This window comes from Trachemys scripta, chromosome 5 (assembly GCF_013100865.1).
Source record: "Trachemys scripta elegans isolate TJP31775 chromosome 5, CAS_Tse_1.0, whole genome shotgun sequence".
NCBI lineage: Eukaryota > Metazoa > Chordata > Testudines > Emydidae > Trachemys > Trachemys scripta.
Window position 1 is genome coordinate 37,832,467 of NC_048302.1, and position 26,882 is coordinate 37,859,348.

General features: G+C 39.5%; 1 protein-coding gene across 2 annotated transcripts in view; it reads left to right on the forward strand.

Annotated features, from left to right (window-relative positions):
* Positions 1-530: 530 nt before the first annotated feature.
* The window catches only part of SYNPO2 (synaptopodin 2), a 115,907-nt gene continuing 89,555 nt past the window's right edge, over positions 531-26,882 (forward strand). The window contains exon 1 of one of the 2 annotated variants that reach the window (XM_034772957.1): positions 531-807. In XM_034772957.1, coding sequence (XP_034628848.1) covers positions 703-807 — 105 coding nt within the window. In that variant the 5' untranslated portion in view covers positions 531-702. The remainder of the gene's footprint in view (positions 808-26,882) is intronic. The other variant, XM_034772958.1, reaches the window with a different exon arrangement.

Genomic DNA, 26,882 nt, shown 5'->3' on the forward strand with positions numbered 1-26,882 from the left:
GGGAACACTGCTTGGGACCATAAACGGCTGGCACAATTTAGAAAAGCCTGAAGGCTGCATGAGGACTGGGCCAGCATAGAACCAGTTCCAGAATCAGAAAGTCACAACTGCCTCTTTTACGTACTCCCAAAGCTGCAGCGAGTGCATAGTCAGTAGTGGTAGGAATCTAAGAATATTATTTATTCAGATGATCTTAATGGAGTTTCTCATATTCTCTATTCCCTCCTTTGTTTGGAGTGTGAGATCAAGAAATACAGAGATTAAAGTTTAACAAGCCTGGTACCATGTACAAAATATAAACGTGGTCTTAAATCATCACTGGGAAATTTACACTACTTGCTCTGTTGTTTTGATGCAGCTGTCAAAGGCAGAGGCTCTTGTGGTTAAATATAGCCTTTTTAGCCTCATGGCTCAGTCTCTTTTGTGTGTGGTTTCTCAGCATTATTTTACTTTACTCTGAAGGTGGGCTGAGCATAGGAGAGTCTGACGAAACAGTGGGCTGGGCCCTTGATCTGTGAGAGCTCCTGCATTCTTGTGAATGACTACATTATAGAGAGCAGTACGCAGCAGCAGCAACAGAGTGGTGCTCTGCTCCTCCAGCTCTGCTTGGCAGGCGAGCCTCAAGTTCAGTGAACATCTACAAAAGCTAGAGAACTTTTCATCTTCCTCTGCAGATGAATTCTGCCTAACTGCACCAGGAAAATGGGCACAGGGGATTATATCTGCATTTCCATGAGTGGAGGGGCACCTTGGGGCTTTAGACTGCAAGGTGGCAAGGAGCAAAAGCAGCCTTTGCAAATCGCTAAGGTAGGACAATGAGAGAGATGTTATAAGTGTATTACGACAAGGAGGGAAAGAAAGAAAGAAAGAAAGAAGCTTTTTTTGATCTATATAGCTTCCAGTCAGAAGCCTTGAGGCAAGTTTTATTGTGGGGCTTGCTATGTTTGTTGGAAATGTATTTGGGGAGCTGCTTCCACAGGTGCAGACAGTGATTTTTTTTTAAATGATAGGTAATTCTTACCTTTTGATTACCTACAAGTACCACAGCTGTTTTCTTGCATGGGAAGGGCAGAATCTTATGAGATGATGAGTGCCTTCTGTGCCTACTGAATTCATTGGGTGTGGTGGAAGTCACTCAGCACCACACAGGATTGGGTCCCCGGTTAGCAAACCCAGTTTTGACTATTGATTTGTGACACTTTCTCTAGTCCTGGCATGGAATAAACAAATGATTTGGCATGAGAAAGTGTTCCTACTATTTTGGGATTCCTGGAAAGCATTACCCAGAGAGGAATCACTTCATATTAATGAAAAGTACATTCTCTGGAAATAGCTTTAATAGTTGCCAAACATGCCCTGATATGTATTTCATGGATTATAACCTGAAAATTGTTGAGCATATCACAGTTTATATTTATATATGCAGTGAAAGTACACAACAAAAAGTCTAAAACAACTTGGAACGGTCTCAAACCATGACATTTTGGAACAATTTTTTTTAAGTAGTTTGATATAAAATAAATATTCATTTTATTACAGACTATCATTTTTCATGGTTATTAGGAATTGGAGAATGATAGCCATGTTGCCACATTATGTCATCTTAGACAAGGGGCCATTCTGTCCCCAACTATGGTATAAGCACAAATTCAATACTGCGAGAGCAGATTTTGGACTAGTGAATATAATAAATCCTGTCAGATTAACTTGAAGTCCAGAGATTAACTTGTATTTTATACCAATAAAATAAAAAAGGAAACAAGAAAAAAAGGGGTATAGTCATTATCTCATAGTACTCAGTACTAGGTAGGTTGCTAAATTTTTAAGAATTTGATTTTGGGGCAGTATTAAGCTAGTTCTTTAATCTTGTACTTCTTTTAACTGGTAATATACATACTAATTACAGTTGCATTAAACTAATTGGGTTAGTTAGTTTTTCCAATTAGCAGAAATATTAGATATGGGAGAAAAGGATTTTACTTGTTTAAAACCAAGGGCTTGTGTCTGTTCTTTTGCTAGGAAAATAACATCTTTCATTCTGTTTTCTCTGAATTACTTCCAGCCATAAATTTATCTTATTCAATAGTCAAGCTGCAGTTTATTGAACGTATTTTTCTCTTATCACTTGTAAGTATCATTGTCTCTTAATGTTTATTTTTAAATATTTCACAATACTCTAACAGTGTTTTTTGTTTAAAAAAATCAAAACCTGTTTGAATGCAACTCTTTCTTTGCAAGTAACTTCATCGATAGTAGGTGATGGTGGAATCCTGCCACCTAGTGAAAACATCAAGGAATGCAAAAGTCAAAGCAGATGGGTAGAACTGGGGTAGCTTTTGTTTGTCAAAGCAAAGCAAAGCAAACCATGGTAGTTTTGACACAAGGTTCAGGTATGGCCCATCTCTGTTACAGACAAAGATGGGTAAAGTCAGAGGTTTTACAAAAAACAAAAAACCCAGAGATAGTTTGAATGTGTCCTAAGACTAATGCACCAAAACCACTAAACCACTTGAACCCTGAGGTTGGGAGAATTAGCCAAGTGATTACAGTTGTGATACATCTCTAAAAGCAGGAACCAATAGTTTTTAGAAAGGATCATTAAGGAAAGTATGTGTGTTTTACTTGTAATTAAAACCAATCAAATGGCCAAGTAATGCAAAAACTTTAGAACAAGCTTTATAAAAACAAAATGATATATATTTGTAAAGTACTGTTGGTAAACTAATGTTTCATGAAGTTGATTATGGGTACCAGAGTTTTAATTCCTCAGCTGCTGGTTATGATATGGCCCAGATCACTAGGGACTGAAAGCTGTCATTTTTGACTGGCCCAAGACTGCTCCTTCACAAGGCCAAGAACTTTTTTGGAAACCCAACTTGTCAATACCTTTCCCACCACATGCCTTTTCCTATCGTGACCAACCATGGAAAGTACTGTTAAAATCCAGCCAGGGCTCAATAGGGGCCTGCTATCTGACTCCCCACAAGATGTTCTGAATTGGCAGATCTCCAGGTCAGCCAGCCCTGTCTACTGGATGGGTTGTACTGACAGGTTCTGGGTGCGCAGGCAGATTAGGGTTTACTTGGTGCCCTGCATATCAACAAACACAGGCTCTGTCAGACCAGCAAGAGAAGTGAATTTTAGAGTAAGGGTTTGTCTAGACTGGGAAAACAAGTTATGTTTGGGAATGTATTAGCTAACACACTTTAATTAATGTGCACCTGTTCTAGGCGCGGCATGTTGTGTTTAAAAAACATCAGCTGTTTGAGGATAACCCTAGTCTGCCCCCTATGGTTGACCATGACCAACTAACTCAACATGAATTGCCCAAAATAGTGTTTAAAACTGTTAGTTAAAATGGAGAGCGACAAAGTGGATAAGGTAAGATTTTTTATTGGACCAACTTATTTTGGTGAGAGAGAGACAAGATTTGAGCTTACACAGAGCTTTTCTTTAGGTCCCTTTTTTTTATATATATATATAACTCATTTTCTAACATGACTTATTTTTGCTGTCTAGACAAGCCCTAAAAGGCCCCTTGCTGAACATATCCTGCTGTCAGTCTTCGGATACCAGGCCCTTCAGCTGCTTTTAATTTTGGGGTCACAATACAGGGAGAGGGTCAATCTCTAACATGGCTAGGACCCAACCCCTATATGGCTTATAAAACACTAATGAATTGTACCCGAGCATGAACTTTTCTCAGTATTGTTTCAGGTTGTTTCAAACCGTTTGCGTTTCACTTTCGGTTTCAGGTTCCTTTTGAACAAAATATGGTGAAATTAAATCCATATTGAAACCCCTCCACATCTATTTGTTGCAGAAGTTCCTGAGTCTAACATAATTATGTAACCAACTGCCATATGGTTCATTACTGAACCTGAGGTAAAACAGTCTAAAAAAAAAATCCAGAGACAGCAAAACGTTTTGTTGAGTGTTATGGCGAAACGTTTATGAGCACTAAAAATGTTTGTGTGGAACCTAGTTGGTTTTGTTTGATTTGAACTCTAAACTAGCCAAATATCTCATGGCTTCAGGTAGGGCTGTGAATAATAGTTACAACAGACCATGAAAACCTAAAAAGTAAAGGTTTTCACTTTCAGTTTCATGTTTTGAGTAAAGAAAAAAAATGCCTTTTGTGTGAAAGCAAAACTTCTTTGGTGCAAAATCACTGGATAAAGAATTGCAAAATGGTTCCTCTTTCCCCCCAACGCCAACTCCAACCCCAACCCCAAATACACAGCTTTTGACATTTCAGTGCAATAGGATTGTAGTTATGCACTTGTAGCTTGGTATGGTTTAAAACAAAGGAAGGGAAATTTGCAGTGGATTTTATTCCATTTTATAAAGACTATTCTGGATCCTACAACGAATTCAGTTGTGCTAAAAAAAAGCATGTAAAGTCTCTAATATTGTTTTCTTCAAAAAAAAAAAAAAAGGCCCAGTCCTTCTACCAATTGAGATATAGGTTGTTCTGCCATGATATCAATGAGAGAAGGCTCAGACCCAAAGTTTGTGCCGACATAGATAAAATATGGTAGTGTGTCACCTTCAGAGAGGAATCTTTTTATTGGCATAATCTTTTTTTACCAGTGTATTCTCAGAGCTGATCAGAAATCAATAAGCAGTGGGGCACACTTCTCAATAGTGTTAATTTTCCCACAACCTCACAGGGAATTAGAGACTGTTCTTCTTTTACCTTTAGTGGTAAATCTTTTTTCTTTTAGGGGGAGAAAGGATTAAATGTCCTTTGAAGCGTCATGGGGTTTGAGTATTGGAAGTTATGTTGCTTGAATAGTTCTACTCTGCAAAGTCTTCTATCTTTAGTTAACAAGACTTTGACATAGCTATACGTGAACTCATTTGCTTACATATTTGTTACACATAATGGATCAAATTAATCCATGGTATAACTGCATTAACTCACCTGATGTCAATAGAGCTACAAGAGGAATTAATCTAGCCCATTATATATAATGGATGTTAAGTGTTTACTACGAAAACTCACATAACAAGGTGGGAAAGTCATGTTTTTCTTTGAAGTGGTTTTCTGGATATTATTTTTTCTTTAATTTAGTTTTTATATTTTATAAAATTAAAAACTTTAAAAAAATCCAGGTCCTTCACTTATGTTATGGTGGACAGAGAAGGCACATGAACATAAAGATAAAAATGCCATCTTATTTTCATGCAGCCTGGCTTTTTAGACAGTTTCGTTGTTATTTCAGGAAAACATGTAAGCATATTTTGCTCTGAATAGGGATGCATATGTGAATCGGGGCCTTAGTACATGTATTATACACTGGTCTCAACCATTCTGTACTTTTTATTACTCTGAATAGCTAAGTATTTATTTTTTAAAACAAAACATTCATTCTAATAGATGAAAATCAGTAAAGCCACTTAATTCTCTTTGAGCAATACTATGAATATAAAAATTTTGTCACTGAAAAAAACAGCTCTAGTTTACTGCATCCATAGAATGCTCAAACTCTTTTTTTTAATTAAGTAATACTCTGTTAAATATTAGCCATAAGTATTAATGCTATGTTTGGAATCATACCTAGAGGATGAGGTTTTCTGTTTGATTATTCCTAGCAAAAATAATCCAGAGAAAATACTTAAACTTTCTGGGGGGAAAAGCTCTACCTCTCCATCAGCTCTTAGAATGATAAAGCCATTTTGCTGAACACAGAAAAAATAATTGATTTCAGGGGGGTTGTGTGGGGCTTTTTGTGGTGGTGTTGTCTTTGAGAGTGCGCCATGTAGGGTGACCAGATGTCTCGATTTTATAGAGACAGTCCCAATTTTTGGGTCTTTTTCTTATATAGGCTCCTATTACCCCTCCAACTCCTGTCCCGATTTTTTACATTTGCTATCTGGTCGCCCTAGCGCCATGGATTATCTTATTTCCCTCGCTGTTCCACACCCCCTCATCCTGTGTTCTGCATCACATCAGAGCTACTATTTGCTGGCTTTAGAGGCCTGGCTGAATTTCTCTCCAGAACACATCAGTTCTGCACAGTACACGTACTGCACCAGGCACCAATGAGAGCAAAATCTGTGCAGCTTTTCCAGCTCCTGCTGGCTCAGGAAGCCAGAAATAAACAATTAGGCCCACTGACTTCAATCAAACTATTCTAACTGTCACCAGTTGAGGATCTGGCCCTTACTTTTTTTTAACATCATTGGCTCCTTGAGCCTTATAAGAAAATATATGCACATGCATTAGCTGAGTAATCAAAAATATATACCTTGAAAGTTTAGGGGGGGAATCCTCCTGATTTTATTTTTTAAAGCATTATTGATTTTAGTTCTCGTGAAGGGTATGAGGCTGACAGTGTTAAAGGCTAAAGATGACTGTCCATAGAATGAACCCCCTAGCAGTGGAAAGTCTCATTAGGGTAGCCTGGCAAGTAAGGCATATTTACACACAGTCTTTTGCCTGCGGAGTTGTTTGGAGGGGCTGTATTTCTTTTCTGAAGAAGGCTTTATTAAGTCCTTTAACTGATACTGACCCAATTTAATAACCAATAAAATTTTGCCTGTGCACATAGGACTTGATCCAACACCTATTTCAGTCAATGGCAAATTTCCATTCACTTCAGTGGGGCAGCAGGAGGCCGTTATAGAGATTTGATTAAAAATCATTTTGAAAATTGAAAAACAATAAATTTAATTTGCCAAAATCAAGTGGAAACTGCCTAGTTTTGAACTCTGATGCTGAAATACTATGTTTGTCTTTCTGGCACTGAGTAGATAATGAAAAAGAAATTCTTTCTAATATACCTTTACCACAGGTGGGGTTATCTGGGCTTCCAAAGTGTAGGGTTGTGAGTTTTTAAGTCATTTCATTGCAGAGGGAAGGAAGGAAAGCTTTCTACTCCAGCAGCAATACCAATGGAAGTGTTTAGTACTAAGGCACTAGTGTAGTACTGCACAGCAGAACTGACACAACTGTATACCCTGTTTGGATATGCAGCCTCCATACCAAACTGTTTTTGGCATACTTTCCAAAAACATTTATGCAAATACAATATGGTCTGGATATATGGCAAATATTCATTTGTGTTTGTTTCTAATAGATAAACTTCAAAACTTTATGCCGAGTTTTCAGTGGGAGAGAGTACATATTGGCTCAATATAAATAACTTAAGAAAGTAAAGTCTGTATCTAAATACTAAACTTACATTAGCTCCTTTGTGTAGCGCTTTGCTTCATTGTTTGAATTCTTTGCTGGAAACATTTAAAGTGTATTGTATTTTATTGTTTTGTATTTCCTGCCATTCTATTCTTATTAACTTAATAGTAAGTTTTCTTGGCTAAATTTGCAGCAAAACAGCATGACAGAAAATTATGTTTATAATATCCTTTAGGATTGTATCAGGTCATTAGAAAGAATAACTCCAGTACTTGTGTGTATCACAGAAGGGGGCTCTTGCATGCAGTGTGGAACCTGGGTTGCTTTACACTTATCTTCTCAAGCAGAAATTATTGAAGGGGCCCATTATTCGGGGGATTAATGCTCAGAGTTTATCACGCTATAAAATGGCTTTTATTTTAAGAGATTGCTTCTAGTTTTGGAGGAACAATTTTGTCCCTGCAATTAATTGTGGACAACAATGAGAGGATTTAGAGAGTGAGCTACCTGATTGAACCCAGAATTCATTTCTACTACTATTGCTGACAGGTACAAAAATGACACCACAAAATTGGAGGGCATATTGAGGGGCTTAAAAATTGGGACCAATAAAAACATGTTATATAAGGAATGATGTTTTCCACACTTTCTTCAGGTAGTTAGCTTTTCTCATTAGACCCTGCAGCCCTTGTGAGTGCACCAGTCACATTGGACAATAATGGAAGGACTGCAGGATCAGGCTTCAAGTTGAGGATGGACAAAGCAGCAAGACTTGAGCACGCACCAGTGCTAGTCTACACTGGGAAATTATATCAGCATAGCTACATCCCTTGGGGTGTTAAAAATCCACATCCCTAAGAGATGTGACTGTGCTAACCTAACCCCCGGTGTAGATAGCCTCTTGGGAGGTGGATGACCTACACTCATCGGAGAACCCCTCCCATCGGCATAGGTGGTGCCTACAGCGGCTACACAATAGCGTTTTATTTGCTGCTCATACTCCAGTGTAGTATAATGTTGAGTATGAGGGCCAAAATTTTAAAAAGAGCTGAGCACCCAACTCCCATTGAGAACAATGGGAGATGGAGGTATGCTGAGCACATTTGAAATTTGGCACTTGGTGGGTGCCTAATCACCTAAAATGGAGTTGAGCTTTTCTGAAAAAAATAAAAATAATAATAATAAAAAAAATCTAGCCCTAAGCTCTCTCGTGTTGACTGGAACTCTGACCTTCAAACGTAAGTCCCCTGGGTAATATGCCATCTATTGCAGTTCTGACTGGGGCACATGAGTGGATCCTTTCCTCCTGATTTATAGACAGCCTCCATCCCGTTTCTCTGATTGCCTCCATAGATATACATTTCAGTTCTAGATCCACTACCTATTGCCTTTGCTGGGTCCTTCTCCCATTCTTCCTAATCAGAACAGGGGTATCATACACAGGAAGCCAGTTCTTCAGCTTCCATGGAATTATGTCAGTTTGAACCAGATAAGGATATTGGCTTGATCTTCTTGAACCTTGCAGTTGTGGGGGCAAGGCTTGCTTGAGTGATCCCATCAGCTCTTTGAGAGTGTATCTGAGTATAATGGCCACACTCAAAGCTCTGTATGTGTTAAGTGTCATAAGCATGACAGCACTAGAAACTAGAGGACTTTGCTTACTGATGTGTTGTCTACACAGCCAAGTTAGACGTGCATTGGGTAAGGTGAGAATTTAAACCACTATAATAACGCTTGTATGACTACCTGTATAGTTATTGTTATACTCATACAAGATGCCCTTTTCTGGTTTAGCATATGTTACTTTGGAAGCTGTCTAAAAGAAAGCACCCCAAAAGCCACTCATTCTGGAATAAGAGTATCTACATGGGGAGTTATACCTGCATAATCATAGTGGTTTAAGTACACAGACAAATATACTTGGTGAAGCTTTCCCTCATAGACAAACCCTCATACAATAAAGGGGGCACATGCTGGAGCTGTACAAACTCCCTCACGATACCCCACCAATGTTCTTCAGCTATCACATCAAGGAACCACATCTAGTTAGTCTTCCATGCCCATTTAAATCCTTGGCTTCTCTCTGCCACCAAGGGTGACAAGTTAGGTTTGAAAATCCCATTAGGCTCCTATCTGCATCTTAGGTGCCCAAATAACTTTGAAAATGTGTCCACAATTCAGCAGAGAATATAAGCATGTGATTAAGTCGCATTTACTGAATGTGGGTGGACTTAGGCACATGCTTAAATGCTTTGCTGAATATGGATGGACTGCTGAATCCAGATTCCAGTAGGGAGCTCGCCTGGTCACCTTTTACTGAGTTCTGCAGAGTGGGGCCCTTTACACAGAAGTGACCTGCTTTTTCCATTTGGCAAGAGAGGAAAAGACAGGTAGATATTTCTGCCTTGTCTGGGATCAGCAGAAATCTGCTGGGATTTTGATGCATCTTGCCAGAAGTGACCGTAACTATTTATCTTATTTGAGAATTTTTGTTTGCTGAGCTTTTCTGCTAATTTGGTGTTTTGCTTTTTTCACCCTGGGGTAGTGAATAGAACCCTTTTATTTAACTGGATTCTAAGTACACCATTCCCCTCACCCCACTCCACTTCCGCTGATGAGCTGTATTTTTTGCCCACACTTTCCTTCCCTTATTCTATGAACTATTATTGCTATTTGCTCTTTGACTGAATGCCACCTATAAGAAACAGAATTCTTTTGGAATCTCTAAAAGGTTCTGAAAACTTTCTGCCTAGAACAAACTATCGCTTGACATAGAAGTGCAGAAGCTAGTAGGGCGCAGCTAATATAGCTGCTGTGTACCATTCAGTAGGTTGTTCTGCAAGTTATATTTTGGATTTCATATCAAACACCTGCTGACACATTTAATTGAGTTAGTTACAAAAAAGGATATAGAAATTATCTAAGAGGGAGGAATAATTTCCTACATTGTGAGGGTGTAGCAAAAAGTTTTTGCTAAATAAGTAAACATTGCATAGCCATTTCCCTGAACAGTCATGAAAATAATATTCCAGAATAGTTGTGGAAGACTTATACACATGATTCTTCCAATTAGAAGGAATTATTACTATATAAGGTTATCTATTTTAAGGAAGCTGGAACACATAAAATTACCTAATGTGCTGGAAGGTACGTTTTGTGCAGGAAGGTACTTGTTTGACATTATTCATTGCAATACTAAAATGAAAAACAAAATTTGCAAAATGCTAGGCTTGCAGGGCGACCTGATGCCTTGATAATCAGCATGGTTTCATTCAAGTTCTCAGTGATTCAAGTCTATATATGTTATTGATCAGTACAAAGGAACTATTCTTCAACTTGAAGTATGAGTTACAGAAAGTGCACAACATTTTTTTATGTAATTGATTATTGAACATATGGTACCTTAAGCAATGTTTACTTTATGTATTATTTCAGTGGACAAATTAATTAGATAACGGGATCTGGGCTAACTTTAGCTCCCAGATGTGTACTACTTGTCAGAGATTATATGGGGTGCTTCTGGTAATTTAAGTGATCATAATTATAATAATCCAAAAATCCCATCATCAACATGTAGATATGCCTGAGTTGAGTAAACATCTGATCATAATGCAGTCACATTATTGAGAATTGCCAGATGTTGCTATTTCATACAGCCTTACAAGTTCTGCTTAACTGAATGTGGAGGCAGTTACATCATTGAGAAATACCAGTGCTAGTTGTGGTGCTTTTTCTTAGTGGAAGCTGTTGCATATCAGCAGCAAAGTTTGTTACTGCTTTTGTCTTTTTGGTGAAATCATTTCTTACAGAACTACTTACTTCCTACAGGATATCTATACATGTAAATCAGAACAAGAAGTACATAGAATCAAAAACATTACAACTGTCCACCCTTCCCTGCCCCCCCAATTCCATACCTTGCTATCTGTTACTTCCATTCCTTATATCATGTCTGAATTTAGACTGTAATCTCTTCAGGGCAGTCACCATGTGCGTCTATATATCTGTAAAGTACCAAGCAGATTGTGGATGCTCTAAAATAATTAATTATGAAGTGGGATACACTTAACCTACCTTTTCTTGCCTAAATTAACCTTCCTAAGAATTCTGCCACCAGTGGGAAACTTTGTACATTAAGACAGGTTTCACAGTAGCAGCCGTGTTAATCTGTATCTGCAAAAAGCACAGGAGTACTTGTGGTACCTTAGAGACTAACAAATTTATTTGAGCATAAGCTTTCGTGGGCTACGGCCCACTTCATCAGATGACTAGAATGGAACGTATAGTAAGAAATATATATACATACAGAGAACAAGAAAAAGTGGAAGTAGCCATAACAACTGTAAGAGGTTAATTAATTAATTACAGTTGGTATGTATAACACCTTTTCATGTTCTCTGTATGTATATATATTTCTTACTATACGTTCCATTCTAGTCATCTGATGAAGTGGGCCGTAGCCCACGAAAGCTTATGCTCAAATAAATTTGTTAGTCTCTAAGGTGCCACAAGTACTCCTGTTCTTTTTGTACATTAAGGGTTCCAAGAGTGCGTCACAGTGGGGGAAAGCTGTAATAAACTGCAGGTGGGGGGGAAGGCTGCCACTGTGAAATCTCCAGCCAGGTTTGAAAGAAAGACCTTTGGTGCTTATCTGAACCAAATCCACAGTCTGAACTAGAGATGGCCCCAACCCAAAAATCTGCCAGAAATACCTCTGAAAGATGGGCAAGTAACCCAATCTATTTAGGTTTTAGATAGTGCCTATCACTACAGTTTCTAAACTAGACCCAGATCAGAATAGAAATAAAAATCCTGGAATGAATGCCCCCCAAATTTTTTTTTAAATTATCTGAATTTTACAGTTTGGACCTGTTTCTGCTTGGAACATCTTGAATCTTTCCATTGACTTCAGTGAAGATAGGATCAGGCCCTAGATTGTGACAGTTATCAGAGTCTTCTATTTTTCAGGGTCATCAGTTTACCAGAAGCTTTCTGAGTTCATGGAATCATTTGTGACTCAAACAATGATGTGATTTATAAATTTGTATTATCTAGTGGGAGAGGGAGAGGGGGGAGTTTCAGACCCTCACATTTAGGGGTTTTCTCTAGTAAACTGTACAGCAATTGTGAAAAGTAAATCTAAATTAAACTAATATGAGGGGACACTGGGTGCCTTTTATACTACACTGGAGAGAACAAGGCATAGGAGTTAATAATTAGATCTGGGAAGATCATCTTTGTGGCCTGTCTTTTTTTTTTTTTTTTTTTTTTATGTCATTACATGACTAAATGAAGCATTCAAATGCATTCACTGAAATAATGGTGGCATACTGTGTATAACTCTTGTGTGTCACTCAGTTGTTGTTTTCTTCAACTGACGATTAGCATAGCTGTCCTGGAAAAAGTTGCATAGATCAGAATTAACAGACTCACCCTTGGTGATATTGATTGAAATTAAAATTAGAGCCGCAGCAAATTGTTCAAATCAGACTTAAACTTGGGCCCTTTGGATTCCTCCTCAATCAGTTTTGAAGAACAATTAAGAGCAAGCATGGTTCATCAGCTTCTGGGCCATGCAATGAAAATGAAATGAGCCACATGAACAGACTTCTTTGAGATTTCTGGTCCTACTAGCTTCTGAAATGCTTTTGTGGAATGTTGCTGTATGGGTAAGAGAGGGGAACAGTTTGCTACACAATTAGCTGCTTCTGCTATTTGATATGAAGTAGCTTTATAGCCTCACTTCAGGTTGCTCTGTACCCAGTCGAAAGGGCAGACAGTGAGAAAAGAGGTGGGGGGAGAGAAAAGAGGCCAAGGTACATGAAGAGTGTCACCAGGTAAATATATGTGGATCCACTAAAAAGCATCAGTCACTAAAGGCCAAATTCTGTCCTTGAATATATTCAAGGAATTTCCATTGACTCCTACCAGAGTTGTACAATGTGTATCCAAGAACTAAGTATGGTCTTTAACCAGGAGGAGTGGAAACTGATGATATCGGAAAAAGGGTAGGTAAAACTGAAAGCCTAGTGTGGACACAATCATACCAATACAAAGGTGCTTTATACTAGTATAGATGTTTTTTCACAAGCATCTTTACAATAGTATGCCCAGTGTGAGTTTTCCAGCCAGCCAGCCAGCCCCCCTTCTATCCCCCCTCCCCATGGCTTTGCAAGGTAGCATGGTGACTTTGCCTCAGTTTTCCTACCCCACCACCCATCTAGCTCTGTGCCAGATGGCTTCTCCTTATGACTCTAGTTGGTTTGTTGATAGTCTCACCCCTTCCAGGGCAATAAACAAACAGTACAATACACCAGAAGTCCTATGTACGCAGGAATGGGTCAATAATCCCAGCCCCCAGCAGAGTCCTGACCTCTTTGCTGGGGATGGTAGGAGAACTCAGACCCTCCCATCCACTCTGCTTCTGGGTTCCAGCCCAGGAACCCTGTATTAAGCAGCTAGGACCCGTTCCTCCCAGTCCCTTGCTCCTGCCTACTTCCCCTCTCTTATAGGCTTTTTCCAGACACAACTTCTCCTCTCAGTAGTCTTTCTAGGAACCATCTTCTCCTTTGAGCTGCAGCCTTCTTATCCCCCAGCTGTTGCTGGACCAGCAATTAGCTGCAGCTGAGGAGATAGCAAGCCTACCTGTTAACCCCTTAGTGGCTGTGGAAGAAGGGGGTCTATACATGGTAAAACTGTGTCCACACTAGCAGACTGTTCTGCTTTAACTAAAGTGGTTTCAGATTGATACAGGTAAAGCAGTACATACACTGTGTGCAGACCAGCTCTCAGAACAAGTTCATAGTAAAGATCCTGCTGTAAAAGCCTTTAGGAGCATCACTGATCAGAAGTGAGACCCATTTGCATGCATGCCTTGCTAAAGGTTAGATCACTCTAGGGAGTGTCCAAGATGAAATCCACTTGCCAGTACACAGCCTGTGTAAATGAGCTGTGTGTGAGAGAGAGGATGGACTCTCCCCTCTCCTATCCAGGCTACTTCACTACTGTGTCTTCTTTTACCCCTATGGCAGCACTATCTAGGTCCATGCCCCCATACCTTAAAATGCCTTTGCAACAGGTCTTGGAAGATCAGTAGTATAATGGAGGTGCAGACTCCCTGTAGTTACTTCCTGCAGCCAACTGCCTGTTTAGCAGAAACATGCTGGTCCCACTGGGTTCAGAATCTTTCACACCTTCAGAGGGGTCAGAAGTAGGGATTATTCCTTATGCTGATTCCTGGGTTCCTGAATGAAAAAATGGAACAAGAAAAATAGATTTGAAAAGCAACATAATTTCCCTTTGATTCAGTGACACAGATGCACTTCCCAAAAGGCTGGTCCTAGGGTAGACCCCCAGGCGCCAGCTTCCAGGGAGCACCAGACTGTTATACTGCTCTGCTGATTGGCCAGCCATTTTGGAGCAGGGGAGAGGTTGCTAAAGTGGGGAAGGGAGGGAAACAAAAAATATTTTCCACCCAGGGCTGCTCCTGACTTCCCATGTGTGCTTGAAGGGATGTTTTTTGTATGGGTTTGTGCTTTAAGTCATACTCAAACTGAAATATTATGAGTCACATTAATTCTGCAGAGCATCTATAAGTAGACTGTTTAGTAAGGATCAGAGAACTGAGGTCAAAGAGGGTTGAATATAAGTAGGAGACACAAGCAGTAGAGAAGAATTCCTTAGTTACACACAGCTACTTTATTAATGAATGTATCCAGGTTTTTAGTAGAAAGATAAGTTTCAGGGCAAAATAACAGAGAAAGGGAAACTGAACTCTGACTTTTCATTTTAATTTATTTTTGTGTATAAAGGCAATGATTTGTGACTTGTTTAAAGGCTATCCAGTTCTTAACATGATTCCTAGAGAAACTTGAGAGGGTACTCACAGTTGCTATAACACAAAATGTCAAAATGGCCCTTCCTCCCAGAATTAGATCAGTTAAAGTGCGGCCAGCAAAGTCATAGCCATTATCTTAGACAACGTGAGTCAGATAATCTTTTTTGGGGGGGAAGAAAAGCAGCACATTAGATTACATTCCTGTTCTGTTGCTCAGAGTGCTCTCAGTCACAAAATGACTTCTTTATTATTATGATCAGTGACACCAATTCTTTAAACGAGAACTTACCATAATGGAATTTTGAGCTGAGTAGGACAAATAGCTGTGTCTTTAAAAAGATAACCTTAAATAGGGCCAAAAAAGCACATGCAATAACCATTGACTTCAAGTGGTATGGATCACATGCATCCTGGGACAGAATTTGACCAATATTTTCATGAACTAATTCAAAACTGGTCCACGTGAGTATTTTTGTATTTGTTGGTTTTGCTCCTGTGGATGATTTCCTGTTCTTAATCTTAATTCACTCCCTTCAAAAGATACCTAGTGCTGGGACCCACTATGTCACAGATCACAGCAGACACTCATTCTGATATTATCCTCCATGACTAATGTGCTATCAATGTTGGACACTTCCTCTGGATTATTTTTCTTTTCACTAAGAGCTTCTGAAAAAGGCATAGTGTATGTGAGTGAAGGAATAGACGGAGAGAATTCCATTTCCTGTTCTATTTGTATCTCATCTCTTTGAGCTTGTATTTGACCTTACTCTGGGAGTGGGTGCATCCTCCATAACTCAGATCTAGTGGGAAATATTACACTGAGGATTTTTGTTTTTATAGCTGCCACTTCCTTAATCTCCATGAGCACAAGTATTTGTAAATTGCTCCTTTTAACTCGGTAGAAACTAAAATGTTCTGGTTTCTTATGTAGGCAAGCTATGTTTACTCTTAAAATAAACTGTGAGGATCTAGCACTATTTTGGAAACTGTCCAAAGTGAAGTTTCTTTAACTCAATGGCTGCAACAATAGTAGAAGAGTCTACAAAATAAACAAAAGCAATAATAGAAACACCAAATGAAAAGGAAAGTCCATCTCTTATATTAATATAACTAAATATCAGGGGTGGCCAAACTGTGGCTTGCAAGCTGAATGCGGTTCTTTTACAGTTAAAGTAGGGCTCGTGGAGCCCCCCAGACCTCCAACATTCTCCACCTACCAGACTGGGGGGAGCTCGGGACCTCTGCCTCACAGTGGGGTGGTGGGGTAGGGGTTTCTCCAAGTGGGGTGAGGGGGTCTCAGGGCTTCAGCCCTCTAAGGCACACCTGCTAGGGCTTGGGGCTTCAGCAGGAGCAGGCTGAACCTCCAGTCCCAACCGGTGCCTCCCACGGAGCTGAAGCCCCAAACCCCGGCAAGTACGCCCCGGCTCTTTAATGTCTGAAGATTGTCATATGCAGCTCAGAGAGTCAGTAAGTTTGTCCACCCCTGCTATCTATACCAAAAGCTTGCTACAGGGGTGAAGTATTTTGAATGGTAAGTAGGTATTTTAGCAGGATAAGCTAATCTCTTTGAACCATATGAGTTATTAAATTAAATCTGTAAAATGGTAGTTCTTTCATGTCATCTTATATATTCCAGATGTTTGTCATCATCATGTTCAATTTTTTGCTTTTGTTAATTTTAAAAAAATGCTTTAAGACTGGTTATCACTTCAGCAGCTGGAATATAACTTGAACAATATACAAATGTATTCCCTGTAGCATTTCTACATGTTCTTCCTTCCTCTATTTCTATTGCTCCCTTTTCTTTCATACCAAAATTATGAACACAAGTTGAACATTTAAAATTCCAGTATTTGTTTATTAATTATAGTAAGACTAGATGCAATGGGGCATCTCTCTCCCCCATGCAACGCCCCTGAAGTCAATGGAACTTCACCAGAAGAGTTTTTTGGCATATTTTCTCCAGCTAGAAAAATATATGTATCATACGTTACTGGATGTTATGGTTATGATATAACAATGAAACCTGAGCCAACTATGAATAGCATATTATCCTTCACAGATGTAGTTATCTTTTAGCAGATTTCAAATATTTGACATCCATAAATATATAAAAGTCAGTGATGATTCCATAACAGCAACAATTCGGAGGAGTGTTTAAGGAAATTAGGCACCTAACTACCTTGGAGGATCTGGCCCTAAATGGCTCACAAAACTTTGTCCCACTACTAGCCTGCATTATCCAATTACCCACCCAAGAGCCTAATCCTGTAAGGAAGGCATGATTTGTCATGACTTTGGCAGGCCCTGTGGAGTCTGACTTTTAAGAGGGACTGACTGCTTCTTTGTCTTCCATGTTTTCCTAAGTGTTGTAAAAAAAATAAAAAAAAAAGCACACCACATGGAGTAGTATTATCTTTTTGTTTTTTAAATGAGGTCCTTTGTACATGCTCAAGTACTATTACAGCACCTGTGGGAAAGTAACTTTCACATTACCTCCAAAGTACTCTGGCAAACCACCTCTTCTCTGAGAAGGAGAGATTACGGGGTAGCTAAGGCATTTGTTAGCTGTGACAACACTGTTGGTATAATGGTGGAGACATCTTTTGTATGCATCACAAGTTGATATCTGGATTGATGCAGCAGTTAGAGCACTGAACAACAAGGGCAGCAAGGTGCTGCAGTCCACACTCTGCAATCTTTTCATTGTGCATTCCTACACCATGTTTGATCATCTGCATTGCTGCTCCACAGTTACACTCTGAAGATTAGACCAAGACTAATTTCTGTATTGTGGCAGCACTCTGGTCATTCCTGACAGCAGCCTGTTAAGCCTAGTCCAGAAGCTGCATTCCAGGTTGCAAACAAGTGGATGTAAATTAGGGCTTCTGAACTTCATCAGCGTGCCTGTTTCTGCACCTCAGAGTTGCTGTGACTCTGCGAGGCTGTGGCAGTAGACACAGCAAGGATGACAGATTTCTCGTGGCATCCCCTGTGAGTAGCGCAAGCAAAATGAAAGTAGACACAGGTTTTCATTCTAAGCAACAATCAGCTCAAATGAAGGCCCATGGTTGCCTGCTATGCTGTATTGTTTGTCCCATCCATCCCATTGTTGTATCTATAGGGATGTGCTATTGTGCATAGGGATACAATGAAGAGTAAAACCTCATTTCATTTAGTACTGTGTTTTCATAAAGATGCATTGTGTTATACTCCTAAAACTGGCAACTGTGCAACTACCTTAAACCATATCACTTTGTGATCTCCTAAGCATTGCAAGGTCGCTCTGCCATGGGAAAGGTGACGTGCTGCAGAAATTAATGTTATTCTTTCAGTAGGTGGCACTGTTTCTGCTGAGTTAATACTGACCCAATGTCCCCACATGGTGCCAGGAAGAACTGTGCTGCTGGAGGTGCTATATTTCAGGTGAAACATAAAACTGATGTCCTGACTATTCTTGGTCATTTGCTTTTATTTATTTATTTTTGCAATGGTTGGGCTATTAATGTTAGTGTCCCAGCCAAATTCCAACTGTGCAACTACATTAAATCCTGCCTATAGTTCAAGCTCATCTCCTACAAGCCATGTTTTACAGACAGTACTGCTGTTAGAGTAGCTGCATTTCAGTAGTGTGTGAAGTGGTGGCTACATATAGGGGTTGTAGGTACTCCAGCACTGCACGATGAAATCCAGGATCGAATCTGGCCCAGTCAGTAAAGCACTTTGGAATCATTCAGGAGTAATGGAACCATATAACTGTATGGAAATTATTATTGGAGAAAGGTAATTAAATAAAACCCTGTCAAGTTACTAATAGAAAAAAATACTTCAGATTCTCACGTTCTGGAACTAATGTAAGAGTTGTTAAAAATGGCTAAACTAAATTTTTTTTGGCCCTTTCCCAAAATGACATAGCTCCCTGCATTTGCTTATAAATTCAACGTTTAAACTTTGTGACTAGTGTAACCCTTGTAATTCAACATCATTCCCCCTGATGTTTTGATTAATGTACTTTAATGATTAGAACTCTACTGTAGCTCCTTTGTTAATATAAATCCATGTTACAAAGAATTGTGTTCCCTCGACCTCTCAATTAAACAGTAGTGCCAGTGGTTTGTTGCTAGACTGGTGGGAATATTACTTGAATAATCCATCTCTAGTTCTGTGGTCTTAAAGAGCCACCAGTTCATGTTTAATTAAATCTTTAGTTTAAGTTTGTAACAGCATTTCTTACATCAATCCTTATTACAGATCATCTTTAAATAGAATGTACAATAACATATTGAAATATATATACATAAATGCCTCCATTATAGGATTAAAATTAATATCAAGATAAAATCCTGTTTTTCACTACAAGAATCGGGTCTTAAGAAAGCATGAATGTAGCATTGTAATATTGACAACTTGTGCAGTTTTATCGTGAATATTGTGATACTTGCAGTGTTCTTTAAAGCCACAACTACTGGAATCAGGTTATCTTCAAATTGCAGTTATTATTAAAAAATAATAGTAAATTTCTAGTCCTCCTAGTAGCCGAGAAAAACTTGAAATGCTAAGTGATGCTATACGAGGAGGCAAAGAAAAAGAACCCAAAATGTATTCATTTTTAAATATCATTTTAAAGCCAGTTTCATGACTTTTGGGAGCCCGGTCCATGGTTTTCAAATGCTTTGGGTTGGCAATACTGTTGTTGTACTCTTCACCATCACTGTGGGCAGACAAGAGAACAAAACTTCCAATACTATCAGTTTTCTATAGACTACAGTTTTTTGACTTTATAGGTCTGTGAGGAAAATCCTCTACTGGGAAATCCATGTCTGATTCACAATCTGTGGCATTCAGTGATCACTCAGTTCTTAAGGTGCTGCAAGAGCTCTGCTTTATTGTGTGTCTGTCTCCAGCTGGCTGTGCATAATAAAAGCTTCACAGCACTCTACTCAGATTCACTGTCCTTAAAGGCACAAGCCCCAGCACCAGTGCCACGCTGCCCGTCCACACTTTCTCACCTCCTTGAACAGGATAGCCAAACAGATAGATGAGAGGGAAACAGGGAGGAGGGAGAGGGTATCCAGGCCAACACATTTTTTTCCACAGGAGGGAAGGAGGAAGGGAAAGTAGATCCAACCCTGAGCTACTAGCACTTTCTGTTCCCTTCTCTCCAACCTCTGCTCCTGGGAAAAGGCTATTGGCTCATCTTACTGTCTCTTTCTCCTACCCTGGAATTATAATTAGCTCCTTAGACGAGCAGGGAAGGAAGGAGTGGAGCAGAACTAAGCAGAAATATTTCCCACAGAAATAGAGGGAGTAGAAAGAGCCCAACAACTCATAGCTGATTCTCCTCCTTCTACCCACTCCAGTCCTGTGAAAAGCCCATCATCCCAACTGTTCCCTCCCCTAAGAAAACCCACAGTCAACAACACACTGGGCACTTGAGGAAGATCCTGCCTGGGATGATCTGGCAGGCTTTGTGGAGGGGGTCCATGCCATGGCTTCTAAGGTTTTGGAGCTAACCCCACAACAACATCAGGCCAGCAGGTGGGAGGGAGGGTCAAGAGACCCCCAACGGAGCTGCCCCCTCCAAGGCTGGGATAAGGCGATATTGATGCCACCAGCCTTTTCCATTCCTGGCCTGGGAAAGTAAGTGAGGAGGCTTTCAGGAGAAGAGGAGGGCAGGGGAATTAAAATAAGCTGAGGGGCTCTGATGAGAAATGTGTGCATGGGAGGGGTAGAAACTGAATTAACAGGTGAGAGCAAAGCCGAATTAACTGGTCTGTGTGTGATGGGGCCAAAGAGTAATGGGGGGGGGGTATAAAATGAAGTGGCTGGCATGTAGTGTGGGAGGGCAGAATTTATTGGCTTGTATGTGGTGAGGCAGTACTAATAGATAAGCCTAGTAGGCAGGATACTAATTGGTCAGTGTGTGGTGGGAGCAGCACTTTTTGGTCATTGAATGGTAGAACTCACCACAAGATGGTTTCCCCTCCCCCTGCAAAAACTTACAATAAAATGAAACAAGAGGCTTGTCTCCACAAATAGGTCGTTCACAGCACACTGGGGTCTGAATATCTTTCACAAGCCACAGACTAACTAACTATGTGAACCCTGTTGATGCACATTAACAGTTTGCTAATGTGTTTTGATATATTTTTGAAACTGGATTGGATCAAAGGACATTAATTAACTGTTCATGCACATGAGCAGAGTCCACATGGATAGTCGGTCCATGAAAGGAGAGTGAAGGGTAAATGCAAATCCCAGCTTGCCATGAACCAAGTTTTTAGACAAACCCAAAGTTAATTTTCTCTGAAAAAATATGACTTTTAATATAAAAAGTTTTTGGCTAAAAACCAGAAACATTTCAGGGTTTTCTTTTTTCTTTCTCGGCAAAGAAGTTGAAACTCTTCATGGAAAGCAGATGCATTGTGTGAAAAAAATTGTTTAGTTAAAAACCCAGTTTTCCCTGGAAATATTTGACAGAAAATGTTCAACCAGTCCTAGTGCATGGTGTTGAGAATAGGATTAATTTTTCTAAATTTGTGGGAGGAAACATTGTTTTGGGGCAAGGAAGGATGCAGGAGCCGGGGAAGGATGGAAAGATGTGCAAAGCAGTCTCTTCTTCTCACTGCCTTAATCGTTTACCTAAAATCCACTGTCCTCCAAATCCATTCCCTTTCCTGGTCCAGACTCTCACTATGTTTCCACATGCCTCAGCCATTTCTCTACCCCATAATACGAAAGAGGGTAAGATCAATGAGGGTTAAGGGGCGGTGGTGTAGAGCGATACATACAACCTCACCCCATGCAGGAGAGGAGCCAATGAGCTTTGCAACACCTGCTCTTCTCTTTAGGGGAAGAGGAGCCAGGGTACCCTTTAATTCCCATTTGCACCCAGAGGGCGAGGTACCAGGGTATCCTGATCTCATCTGGAGCCTCTAAGCATTCCTGGAATACAATTCCATTAAAAATAATTGCAAGAGGGAAAAGATAATCTTGTTGCTAAACCTAGTCCTGTGCTATCAGGAGTTCTATTGCACAATAAGGCATTTTAATCTTCTGCCCCTCAATTCCCCCATCTGAAAATGGGGAAAATAGTTTTGTACTTCTCAGATTCATTAATGTTGCAGAGCACTCAGCTCCTGCAATGGATTTCCTATAAGAAAGCCACGTATTTTTAATGGTTAAGTCCACCCCTATATGGTATTGCTTAGACAAAGTTAGGAAACCAAAATATTATTTACTAATAGCAAAGTTATAAGTACAGTAGAACCTCAGAGTTAAAAACACCAGACTTATGAACTGACCAGTCAACCATATTCCTCATTTGGAACCAGAAGTATGCAATCAGGCAGCAGCAGAGAGACAAACACCGCCCCCCCAAAACAAAAAACCAAAAAATGTAAATAAAGTACAGTACTTTGTTAAATGTAAACTACTAAAAAAAAAGGGAAAGCAGCATTTTTCTTCTGCATAGTAAAATTTCAAAGCTGTATTAAGTCAATGTTCAGTTGTAAATTTTTGAAAGAACAACCATAATGTTTTGTTCAGAGTTATGAACATTTCAGAGTTACGAACAATCTCCTTTCCTGAGGTGTTCGTAACTCTGAGGTTCTACTGTAACAGTTTGAAATAATTGCAGTTAGCGATGAACATGGAGAGGCACATTAACGCAACTAAATACATACTACACTTATATGGTGAGAAGTTAAATCGCATCTATTGTGACACAAAGTGGTCTCCATCACAATGATAAGTGTCAGAAAGTTACCACACAGTGGTATGAAATAACAAAGTAATTTCCCTCTATGCCAAGGACAGGCAAATGCTGTGGTATCGGAGATACTATGGTGTGACAACTGTTGCCAGAAGTTAATTCTTTAATAGCCACTGCTGTGGTGCTTTAACTGGTGGCCACATATTATTAAACAATTTTCACTACACTATACAGATTGCTTTAAACATTTGTTTAAAACACTGAATAAAATAAAATTAAACAAAATTTCCAAGCTGTGGCCTTAAAAAATGCACTAAACAAGGTGTTCTCTTGAAATTTCACATGTGTAACTTGTACAGTATCTATGCGTGTATGTACATATACTTTAAAGCAACATATTAAACAAAGAACTATAGTTATGCATGTTTTTGTAATCCAAATAAAGTAGGTAGTGTTTTTATAACTATCAAGTCTTGGGTTATGGAGAATGTCTTCAAATAGAAATGGAAAGAGTTTTATCACTACAAACAGGTCTGATTCCCATAAAAGGAAGTTGTTTCTTTTTTCTTCTGCTTCTCTGGAGAACTGGCTACAAAGTGGGAATTGTTATGGTATGACTCATTTGCAGAGCACAGCTACAGAATAGAGAGTTCAGATAGGATTTTAATAAGATAGAGCCAGATTAGATTCTGTATTGCGCATGAGGGTGGTAAGTTTTGAAGAGGAAAACCTCAAACTTTATAAATTATCATTTTTCTCTAAGACAAAATTGATCTAACTTTATCTCTACTCTTAGTTTTACTTACCAAAAATTCCATTCTCACAGGCAGGGGTGCTGGGCAGCTGGAACAATTTGTATTGTGGGGGTGCCGAGAGTCAGTGAACCAAACTGTAAACCCTGCATATGATGGAAACCACCTCAAGTCAGGGGGTGCTGCTGCTGCACCCCCAGGACTCCTAGTTCCAGCACCTGTGTTCACAGGCAAATTCTCATTGCATTGCTCTTCTCTAGAGTTAGTGTTGGGATTCTATAGCTGTCAGTGCAAAGCATCTTCCAACAGAGAAGAAAAAAAATACAAATACAACATATTCAGGAACAATATAGCTCACTCAGCTCTGCCTAGATATTGCAACATGTCTTCTGTACTTCATACACTTTAGCTTCCTTGGAACCCCTACAAAACCTAAATAGAATGGGTCAAATTCCAATCTTTTCTTTTTCTACATAAACAAAAGTAATTTCATTCTAAATTACATAAGCCATACAAACCAGCATGCTGTATCAAACAGCAATCACAAGTGCTACTTTAAAATACATTTGTCATTTTCTCCCCAGCTGATTTCTCGCCTGCTGTAATGACCAGGGCATAGGCAGTGTTTGTTGGACTGGGGTCAAAGGGAGGAGTTGGGATTAGTTACCAAACTGAGTCAGGAAACCGTTACCAACATCAAGCTGCCCCAGGGTCAAAGGCAGATCAAAAGACAAGGTCTATACCAGTAACAAGCCAGAGTCTGCATTGTTGGTCTGAGGGCTTATGGGCCCCACTTTCGGGTTTAAATAGTTGGTGTGGACCAATCAGGCAGCTGCAATATTCTGTCATTCTGGCCTCTTCAGGCAGTACTTCCTACAATGTATAACCCTCCAGTAATTGTCAGATAGTACTGTGGCTGGCTTCCCAGGAGTTGTATGGAGGCATCAGTCTCTTAGAAGCCTGCAACCCAGGGTTCTAGACCTGTGGATCTTTACACCCGCTGGCTAATTGACATGGTGGTAAAATTAATCAGAAGTCACCAGAACTTTATCTCCAGTGGGGCTTCCTCGGGCATCATCAGTGCAGCTATAATGGTAGAAGCGTTGGTGGGATTTTTTCCCTAAAATTCTCTAATGTAAACAAAGCATATATGACCAAGTCTCCCAAATGGCATCACATTGCTTCCCCATTTTTGTTGTCAGGCCATTGGCAGCCTATCAGGGTCAGCTGGGACAGTGGCACAGGGCAGAACTTCTTAACTCTTCAATACAGCTCAGTATTATACTACGGAAACTGCTGGCATAGCATAGTGTGACCCTAAAGAGACATTAATATATTTTTCAGCTTACTTCAGTGTGTCATTCAAGATGAGAGTCTGATCAGGAAGAGGACAAGTGACAAAAGGGGAACAGGGTTCCTTGGCTTTTACAGACACTATATTAGATTTTACTGGGACTGAATTTTGTGTCTGAACTCAGGTCAGAACACATAACAAATTCAGACAAATTCTAATTTACATTAGTGCAACCCCAGTAATATTCCAATTCTTCAGTGGGAAAAGGGAGAATTTGGCCCTAAGGATCATGAGATTGAGTCCTAATAGGACTTACGATTATCCCTATTAGGAATGCATATAGGAAGTGTGTGGTAATATATTTTTTTTGGACCAACCTCTGTTGAGCAAGAGACAAGCTTTCAAGTTTGTTTCTTTCACCAACAGAAGTTGGTCCAATAAAATATATTACCTCACCCACCTTGTCTCTCTATTTTCAAGGTGCAATATCTAGAATTTGGAGGGAGCATGTTGACTTGTATCTGAAGTACACCATGCCCGCCAGTTGAGAAGTGGAATTTATCTAACTTTGACATTAGCTGTTTGCTTATTTCCATTCAACCAAGAGACGTTTGTGTACAGTACATTAAATCTGAACTGCAATGGTCTTTTACATATTCCTCTCTTAAAATACCTGAATGTTCAGATAATACATGCATGCAATAGGCCAGGATATTGTATTTATTGTGATAATGAGCCCAGTTATAGATCTGCTAAACGGTTTGTAAAAGCTTTTGGACAAAAATATCTATTTAAAGTGAGAGATAAGAAGGGCAACAATCCTAATCTTGGAGTGTGTCTGCCAAGACTCTGTAGAAGCCATCTGGAAAGAAGTACAATACACTGAAAAAAAAAAACCATTTTGTATTAAAGTTAAAGAACCTCCTAAGGAAGTAAAAACTGATGGCATAAGTCTGTTGGGTCATAACTGGTCAGTTTCTCACTGTACAATCCAAAAAAATCTCTACTCAGTAAACATTTTGCAATTACTTTGTTTTAAACAAAGTTCATAATTTTAAATGTTCCTGCTCAGTCCCACACACAAAGATATGTATGTCGTTTAAGTTTTTAATTGCTTTTTCACAGTGCGTTGTGGAGAAGTTCACTATATTTATCACATCTAAAGACATACTTATTTATATCATTAAATATTCAGCAGCTGCAGTGTCTTAATTTTGTTGTGAACATATGTATCTAATATTGGCCATGTGGATCAGTTAATGTCTCCTAAAGCATCAGTGGGATGATTTACAAAAAATAGTTTTTCTTTGATTTAGCATTAAGGAATTTTCCCCTCCAGTGTTCCCTCTGGGCTTGATCCAATTTACCCTGAAGTCAGTAGAAAGGACCCTACTGATTTCAATGGAACTTGGATCAAGCCTGCTCCGTGCACATTTAGAAAGTGAGAATGAACAATATGCTGTCAAAATCATCCCTGTGCCCAGTTTCCCACTCCTACAAAGATTATAGGAAAATGTTGGACATTTTGAATTTTCATTATTTTAATCACACTGGAATCATTCTGAGGGCATTTGCAATATGATGCAGTTGTATTTATCTTTAAGGCTAAATTTGAATAACAAAATTCCTCCACATACCAGGTTTGATATACTCAGAATGTTCCAAACAAACAAATCTCATGTATGTCTGTATCAAGCTCAGAAATATTCTAATTTTTGGGAGCCTAGGGATCTAACAAAGTCAAGATTGTAATTTCTACAATATATCTGACAGAGGTCTAGAGCATGAACTCTTGATCATTTTTGGGTCCAGGATCCACACAATGCCCCACGAGTTCCATCCATGACCTATGACATCCCACAATCTTTTATGGATGCATAGAATTGAGGGATTTGAATCCTGGGATAATTTTTGTTGTCTATTTTGTGGGTTGCAGTTCAAAAATATGTGGAGGGTGGGGAATGGCTTTAAGAGAGGAGACTGGTGCTGCTGCTGAAGGAAGAGCTTATGTGGTTGAGGGACTGGTGTCTGGGGGTTGGGATGGAGCGGTGCTGTTGGGGACAGTAGGGTTGTGAGGTGTGGGGAGCTTCTCCTTTCTCCTACCTTGCCTGCTCAGTGTCCAGCTCCATAGCAGAAGAAGT